The sequence below is a fragment of the Crocodylus siamensis genome, chromosome 8, assembly GCF_052110815.1.
Source record: "Crocodylus siamensis isolate JL-2025a chromosome 8, ASM5211081v1, whole genome shotgun sequence".
In the NCBI taxonomy this organism is placed as follows: Eukaryota; Metazoa; Chordata; order Crocodylia; family Crocodylidae; genus Crocodylus; species Crocodylus siamensis.
The window spans coordinates 54823327-54832179 of record NC_143402.1 but is presented as its reverse complement, the minus strand read 5'-3'; the positions used below and the strand labels follow the sequence as shown (position 1 = coordinate 54832179).

Here is an 8853-nt window from a genome sequence, read left to right as displayed (position 1 = left end):
GCCAGAGACCTAGGGCAGTGGGATGCTGTTTCCCACCTGCAAAGCACTGTAGGAAGCTACGGGGGAGGAAGATGCCAAGTGCAAAGCATTGTGGGGAAACTGGGGAGGGCTAAGCCTTACTAGAGGATGTGTCGGCTCTACCCCGCCCCCCGACTGACGGAGAGGGGCACGGGCAGAGCCCAGGCTGGGTGGAGCCGGTCCTGAGGGTTGGGGAGCCCTAAGTCCTGAGCCCCGCCTAAGAGAACTGGAGCGCATGGGCATTACGAGCGGGCTAACAATCCCCTCCATCGATCAACCATGAGAGGGCAAACGCGCTCTGACGCCCCGACTGAGGGGGCCCAGGGAGAGCTATGAGCATACGCACGGAGCGGCCGACGGAGCTACAGCGCAGATGCCCTCCCTCCCTTCCTTTTGCAGCTCTGCGCCGCGCGGGGCAAAGGGAAACTAGCGGAGACGGTTACTGCGCGCCTGCGCCTGAGGCCGGCCAGCGCAGACGCAGTACCGGGGCGCGGCGTGATAGGAGCCCGGCCGATCCAATTCGGCGCCTGCGCGGTGTGGTGCAGCAGCTCGGGGAGGGGGTACGGCAGCGCGGCGGGGTTATGCAGCGCCTGCGCAGTGCGGTGTTTGTGTATTCTGGCTGCGCGGCGGCGCTGGCTCCGGGGGGAAGATGGCGGCGTCCTCGCTGGAACAGAAGCTGTCCCGCCTAGAGGCCAAGCTCAAGCAGGAGAACCGCGAGGCCCGGCGGCGCATCGATCTCAACCTCGAGATCAGCCCGGCCCGGGCGAGGCCCAGTAAGGGGGGAGCGTGGGGGGCGGGGCTGGGGCAGGGGGAAGGACAGGGGCGAGGGGGCGTGGCTTGCGGGGGGAGGGGGCCCCTTGGGGGGAGTGGTAGAGCCCCCCGGGGGGGTGAAGGGCGGTGGGAGGAGGGGCCCACCTGGGGAAGGGTCAAGATGGGGGAGGGGCTGAGGGGCTTTGGGGAGGACCAGGAGGGGGGAGGGGTGGAAGGTGGTGAGGTGTGGGGGAGGGGATACAACTCCCCTTTGGGGGTGAAGGTTTTGGGAGGGGGATTTAGGGGTCTTGATGGGGAGACTAGGGTAGGAAGAGAGTGTTGAGGTGGAGAGGGAGGCAGCCCTGTCTTTGGGGGTGCTGAGGGGCCCTGTGGGAGAGGGGATGGAATGGGACAGGACTATGGACTAGGTGCAGGCAAGACTCCAGGTCTGACTGAGCTGGCAGTGGGGTCAGAAGAGGGAAGGGAGGGTATGATGAGGGAGGGGCCCTGGGGCTCTGGGGGTTGGGGCACGGAGGGGTGCAGACCTGGGGGGAGTTGGATGGTGTCAGACTTGGGAGAGGTCCTAGGGGACAAGGTGAGCTTGCAGATGGGGTGCCCCTTCTGTCTGATTTTTTCCTGCTGTTCTTATGTTGGTTGTTCAGGCCTAGGCTCCAGCCTGCCTTGGGATATCATGGCTGGGGGGGGCAGTGGGAGTTACTAGGATCTGTCCATCCTCTGGTCCATGGGGAGCTGCTGCAGCAGGATAGGGGGTTGTTGTGAGCAGGTGGACAAGGGGCTTGGAGTGTCTGTGCAGGGAAGGTAGCAGGGACAGCCCCACACACAGTGGGGGTTGAAAGACAGTCCGGGGGTGTGATGTGAGGAGTCAAAGTCCTGATTGGGCAGCAGGCTGTGTCCCCAGAAGGACCTGTTGACCTATCCAGGCTGAATGGTGGGTCCCTAGGCTGGGGGGAAGGGAGAGAGAGACCCTAAATCTTTGTGTGTGGAGGGTGGGGAATCAGGATTACCTAGGCCAGACCCTTAACCTGGTCTCTGAGCCAGTGCAAAGCCTTATGGATGGGATGGTGTGTGTGTGGTGTGTACTTTCTTGTACTCATTTTGTAGGGGGTGAATGGTGGGGGAGTGTACACGGGTCATCTATGGTGATCATGTTATTTTAAAGGAAATTCAGAACACTGTCCCCCCACTCTTGCCCAATTTAGTGGTGCTGCTGAAGACACAGGCAGAGATGTGGGATGCATTTTGGTGGGGAAGTGGAGTGGCCTGGTGCACCAGGCAGGCACTGTTGGAGCAGGTACCACTCTGCTGCCCCACCCATAGGTGTCTGGCCCCACTCCACAGCAGTAGCTGGATGCAGGAGGTGGGCTGGGCTGGATACCGCTCCTCCTCCCTGGGGCAGGAATTGGCGGGGTGGGGCAGTGGCGGCACAGTGTGGGTATGTGTATGTTCCCCTGACCGTGGTGCCCTAGGTAGTTGCCTATATCACCCACCCCCCTGAGGCTGGCATTATGCAGTAGATAAATTAACCTTGCTGAATTCTCCCCGAGAGAAAGTTTTAACACTGAGAAAAGAATTTGGCAGGTTGAACTGTGCTGCACAGACCTGGCCTTAAAGATGGGCAACACAGGTGACTGCACAGAGTGCCATGGTCAGAGGAGCGCTGCACACACATGTGAGCTGCCTGTACTCACAGCAGTGCTCTCCCCCCTTCCCCCACCCCTTGTGGCTGATCCAGGTGGCAGCCTGCCTAGTGCATCATGCTGTTCTGCTTCGCCACTGGACTGTGCCCTGCACCCTTGCGATTCTGGGACTTTTGTTTGAATTTTTGTCAACCAGCCAGGACACCTTACAAAATCCAGGACTGTCCTGGCCAAACTGGGACATATGGTCACCCTAGTCATATAGCACGAGATAAAGCCTAGGAGTAAAGGACTGTAGTTCAGTTGCCAGCTCCACCCCCATCTCTATACAACTCTGAACCTTCCCTTGCACCACCAGTTCCCTGAGGGCAAAATGCAGATACTGCCTTCAGTGTCTTTTGAGGGCAGTGTCCAAGCCTGAGGGGCTGGGAGCCCAGGGCATGGGCAGGGTGGTGGGAATAGTTCACAGGGGATTGTGCTGTGCTGTCAGTTTGCCCGCAGCTGCTCCCAGGATGTGCAGGGGACTGAGGTGAGGGCAGAGGCCTGGCTGGGTACTACAAGATGATGGAGCAGAGAGCTGGAAGCAGAGCAGCAGTTGGGGCAGGAGGCAGGGAGGGGAAAGGAAAGCAGTGGATGGAGGAGAGGGTGGGGCTGTTTTGTGACCCACTCAGTGCCTGCTGTCACATAGCTGCTCTCTGCTTCCTGACCATTGCTGCCTTGTGGCTGCAGCCAGCTCCCAATCTGTCCCTTGGCCCATCACTGCTCCAGGGGCATTTCTGTCCCCAGCTCAAGGGACCCTGGATCCTTCTTAACCTCACAGAATCCCAGTGTGGCCAGGGCCTGGGGAAGAAGGGGTCCTAGTTAGTCCATTCCCTGCTCCAGGCAGCATCAACCCTGTCCAGCCCCCCACAGAAACATCCTGCTCTGAAGTGTATCCCACAATAGTCCTGTGGCCCAACAACCAGCCCTGTTTTCCCCCAGTTGCCCAGAGTCCCTGAATGTGTCCAGTGGTAGCTGAGGACTGGCAGGGGCTGAAGACTGCTGAGGGAGCTCAGTGCCCTGGCGAGACCACAGGCAGAGGCTGTTCTGCTGCAGAGGTGGGGAGGGAAGGGAGGTGGGGGGGTTCCCTTTCAAGTCCATGCTGATCTGAGCAGGAGGGGAGATTCTTTCCTGACCCTCGTGCAATGTTTTGCTGTGCCTGAGAGGGAGGGCAGGACCATCTGGGGTGGAGTCCCAGCAGGAGCATTGGCACAGCCCATCACCACGCCCAGCTCAGCACTGCTGAGGAAGAGAGGGGAAACCCTTGTGATGTCTGTAGCAGCTCTTCCCTTGCTGCCTTTGAGATCTAGCCCCAGCATAGCCAAACCCTGGTACCTGCGATGAATGCATTGGGTCCCCTGGCTGGCTGGTGGCAAGTCGAAGCATGAGGGCTGAGTTCTGGAAAGCCTATATGGACTGGGCCATATGGCAGGGGATGGAGCTGGAGTGTCCTGATACAGGGTGATGTGCAGCAGGTTGTATGTGAGCATCTCTCAGCCCTGATGTACCTGGATTTCCTCCTAGATTTAGTGGCAACTGGCATCCTTTAGCATAGCTGCCGAAGTGCCCAGTACCTTATCTGCCTCTCCACAGCCCTATCCTTGATCTTGCTGCCTCTGGGATCTCCTTGTATCTTTAGCAGCAGGAGGGATCAGCTGGATCCAGCCTGCTCGGAGCCCCTGGCCAGGCTGAGGAGGATTCCTGATCATAGCCAGCCTTTCTTGCACCTCTGCAGCGCCATCCTTCTTCTCACCGACTCTGGGATCTGCTTGGATCTTTGGGAGCAGTAGAGATTGGCTTGATCCAGCTTTTTTAGAGCCTGGGCCTGGTAAGAGTTCTGACTACAGTTGAAGAGACCAGCAAAGCTGTTATGAAGGACCTGGAGAGGAAGGAAGAAGCGCCCTGCCCCCTCCCCCTGCCCAAATTTGGATTCATGATGTGTGGACCTGGTACAAATCACTGTGAACCTGAGGACAGTCCCTGAGTCCTGGGAGGAGCCTAGCATATAGATAGAGGGAAGGCCGCAGACAATGGGAGCAAAACCAGGCTGGCGGGTCTGCTGCAGCCCAGACTCCTGCCCTAGACAGGCTAAGCCCTGTCTGACCCAGCCCAGTCCCCCAGCTCTTTTGCCTAATAGCCCTCTTAGGCCTGAAATATCCAACATCCCCTGATCTGCCCTGTGCCTTGCCCAGGAGGGCATGAGTTGAAATCCTGCTCCAGAGCTCCCAGGCAGGGTCCTATCCCCAGCTGTGGAGGCAGGTAAAGGCCCCCCAAGTCCAGGCCCATCTGATCAGGGTGGGGTGGGGGTGTGTGATCCCTGCCTCATCCTCAGTGCAATGATGGTTTTATTATAACGCAAACAAATAGCTGCTGCTCTGAAGTGCTTGAAACCAGCTATGGCTGGAGCACAAAACCCTGTTTGTAATGAGTGAAATTGATATGGCAACTGAAACTGAGCAACCTCCAGTCCAAGGCAAGCAAAATTGACTGGTGGAAAGTGAAATAGGCCAGGTTCCAGCCCAAGGCTAGTGAAATCTGTGGCCAGCAAGTGAATTCAACCAGCCTCTGGCTGGTGGCAAGTGAAATTGACAGGGGTCAGCAGGGCAGGCCTTATGAGGAGAGGCTACGGGACCTGAACCTGTTTAGCCTCCACAAGAGAAGGTTAAGGGGGGACCTTGTGGCCTGCTACAAACTGGTCAGGGGGGATCAGCAGGTATTGGGGGAGTCCCTGTTCCCCCGTGCGCTGCCAGGAGTGACCAGGAATAACGGTCACAAGCTGGCGGAGGGTAGGTTTAGATTAGATATTAGGAGGCGCTACTTCACAGTCAGGGCGGCTAGGGCCTGGAACCGGCTTCCAGGGGAAGTGGTGCAGGCTCCTAGCCTAGGGATTTTTAAAAGGAAGTTAGATGAGCACCGTGCCGGGGTCATCTGACCCCGGTGCTCTTTCCTGCCAAGGCAGGGGGTCGGACTAGATGATCTTCCTAGGTCCCTTCCGACTCTAGCTACTATGAAACTATGAAAGGCAAGCAAAATGGACTAGTGGCAGGTGAAATTGATCAAATGGCTGTTCTGTGTCTGAGCGGAGCTGAACATAAGACCTAAGCCAGTGGCTGTCAACATTTCCAGACTTGGCCCCCCTCTCCTCCAATAGACTTGTGGCCCGCTTGGAAAATGCCAGCTCTTGGTTTTCATTTGTTTCTTGACTACAGAAACATCCTGGAGCAATTTGTCTATTGCGAAACTCGCCCAGCTCCCAGCAAGGCAGAAGGGTTTGAGCCCTGTAGCTTCCTGTCAAAAATCTTTGGGTTTGTCATGAGAGCCATGTCTGCATGCTTGACAGCGCTGACATTGCATGGCATCACGCAGCATCCTTGGAAGGAACTTGGGTCACCCCAGAATGCTGTGGCACCTAGTTAAGAATCACAGACCTAAGTGGTCAGTCAAGGCAGTAACAGGTGAATGAGTGTTTAAGCCTCTGCTCCTCTTACAGTTGCATCAGGGAAGAAACCAGTTCCTTTTCCCAGAGGGGGCAGCTTGCAGGGGCTAAGGCTTTGTAAATCCATGCACTCCTAACCCCAGAGGCTTTATGTTCTAGGAAGGAGGAGGAGTGGAAGGGAAAGAAGAGGCAGAGAAGGAGAAATGCCACGTCCTGAGATTCCTCAGGATATCAGAGTTGGGGATAGAATCCAGATGTCTTGAGGCCTGGAGGGAATCCCCAGGACCCTGAGCCCAAAGCTGATGTGATCCATTAGGGTAAAACACTGGGAAATTGATATTCAGTGGGCATCAAGCATCCATTAGACTCTTCTGCTGACATCCTGATGATATCAGCCCAGAACTTTGTATTGTGCTTGTGATCTAACCCCCCCACCCAGGATCTGTTGTTCTTTGCCTTTTAAATCAAGGCAAACAAATGTTGCCCCACCTTGGGAATCCCCTTCTTTTCAGCCATGTGAGCAGGGAAATTAGCATAGGACTGGCAAGAAAAAGTGAAATTGGGTGGCTGAAGGTCATAGAGTTGGCATCCAAGATCTTGGGTCATAAAATCCTAGCGAAGTGGGTCTGGAAAGGGTCTCTAGAGGTCACATCTAGTCCACCCCCTGTCTGAAGCAGGATCAGCCTTATCTAAAGGTGGAGGAGGGTCTCCCCCTGCTCTTGTTTCCTGCCAATGAAGCTGCTGAGAGGTTGTGGAGAGCTGACTCGGCTCTCTGGTTCATTCCACAATTTCTCAGGTGGCTGATACAAGGATCTGAATTCAACTATCCTAGTGCCTGGCCTCCATCCTGTCCTCTGATCCCTGGGGACATTGTATCTCCTCTCCCATCAGCCAGAATCTTTATCAGTTTCTGTCTGCCCTGGCAACAGATTTCACCCATTGCTGATGTGCTGCTCTGCTAAAGTCCTTCCTCTGCCTCATTTTAAACCTGCTCCATCAAATTCAGTGCAGTCCCCTTGCAGTACCTGGGGATTTCTCCCTGCTTTAAGAAGGCTCCAACATCAGTCTTCCTGAGCCTCAAAGGAAGGGGCCTGTGTCTTGGTTGCCACGATGGTTGTTCTCAAACTTGTTAGACTTCAGGTCCCCCTTGGAAAACACACCTGTCTGTGGCTTTCTCTCCGTGGGAAAAATTCTAGAGCTCTTCTGTCCTGATGCAAGGAACTCAGCAAGCCCAGAGCAGGGCAGGAGCATCTGGACGCTCTGGATTCCTGTTGGAAATCTCTGGACTGATCTTGTGAATTGAGTCAAAGTTTGCATGCCAATCGGGCTAATATTACAGGCACTTTGAAAGTGTTCTCAAAGCATCCTGGACTGCTGCATCACCCTGCCAGAGGATTGCTGCTGTGAGAGTTGGAGACATCTGAGGTCTGGGGCTGCTTTTGACTGAACTGGTGGCCTAATGTGGCCCTGTCCTGATCAGGGGTCACAATTGATCTCATAAAAGAGTCTGCGGAAGAGAGGCAGAAGATTGGATGACCCAAAATTTGAATGGGGCTTGGAGAAGAGAAGGTGGAGGGAGAATTTGAAATGGCCTTAATCAAGAAACTGGGATCCATTGTTTGGGGGGTGGGGGGCAGTATTCCCTCTAAGCTGTGCAATGTGTGCGGCCGTGCAGGCCTGCTCATGCTGCACTGTCAGGCATGCCTGCGCAACTACAGCTTAGAGGGAATGCTGGGCAGTGGGGGAGGGGAATTACCATGTTTACTCATATAACTTGCACACCTTTCTTCCAAGAGTTATCCTTCCAAATTTGGGGTATATGTATTGATTAGGAAAGTTGATGTTCTGTCCTGAATTGAGGCCCCACACCCACCTCTCATTCCTGCTCCAGCTGGTGGGGGCTTCCAAGGTGTTAACATCCCTCTCTCCTTTTTAATGATCTTGATATTCCAGCTGTGAATTATTCTGGCAATGTGGCTTACTGCTTCTGGTCTCTCTCTTCCCATTTCACAGCCCAACAGACTGGTTTTAGGTCTTTTCAGAATTGTCATTCTACCTGTGGAGACCAGGCTTCAGGAGCAGCTAGCACTTCAGCTTTTGGCTGAACAGGAAAAGTGGGGTAGGGGAGCGAGCTGAAGATGAGCTTGCATCCCTCCTTTGCAGCTGTCACTCTTGAAACATTCTTTATTTTCTTCATTCTGCTTTCCCCAAAATAAGATGTTGGTCTTACTTATGGGTGTGTGGTATGTTGGGAAATGTGGTACCTGGCCTTATATTGTAACAAGGGAGATTGCAATGAGGTGAGACCGGGCTTCCTGGCTCTTGGGGGTGGTTAGTGCCTGTACTGATCCCCTCGGGGCTGAGGAATCTCCATGACTGGAAGCATTTGTGAGTAGGATGGATGGGTCTCTTGAGGAGGGCCCTGCCAGCCTTCCTGACTTGCAGCTTCACCTACTTCCTGCATCAGCTCCCAGCTCTCCTTGCCCTGCAGAATGGCTGCAAAACCAGACCAGATGATGGCCTTTGGAGTCAGGACCTCACTGATCTGTCCTGTCGGGTGCATTCTGATTTCAACGTCTGGAAGGGTTTACCCTTTAATTATCAGGCAGCTTGGTCACATGCAATTTATGCAGTCTTTTTGCCAAGGCGGTGTTGGTTATAACCCAATCCAGCCCCTGATGATCCCCACACAAGGATGGGATCTCTGGCCGGTGCTTCAGGACCCAGAGTCACATTTGGTGGGGTTCTGTTTTACCCCCTTGGGTGGGCAGCTCTGAGCTGGAGTGTCTGTGGAGCTAATAGCTGATGTCCTTTCTCATGGACAAATCTAGGATTTTGAAAAGGGGGTGCAGATGATGTGCTGCATTAGTATATACAACATGACACTGGAAATTTTACTAATGAGTTGGGCTTACAGTATGGCATTTGGCATTCAGTATAAGATTAAAGCAA

General features: G+C 54.8%; 1 protein-coding gene across 4 annotated transcripts in view; it reads left to right on the top strand.

Annotated features, from left to right (window-relative positions):
• The first annotated feature begins 202 nt into the window (after nt 1–202).
• MAP2K7 (mitogen-activated protein kinase kinase 7) overlaps nt 203–8853 on the top strand; it is a 34052-nt gene continuing 25401 nt past the window's right edge. For 3 of the 4 annotated variants that reach the window (XM_090059925.1, XM_090059924.1, XM_090059927.1), the window contains exon 1: nt 203–791. In XM_090059925.1, coding sequence (XP_089916051.1) covers nt 668–791 — 124 coding nt within the window. In that variant the 5' untranslated portion in view covers nt 203–667. The remainder of the gene's footprint in view (nt 792–8853) is intronic. The other variant, XM_090059928.1, reaches the window with a different exon arrangement.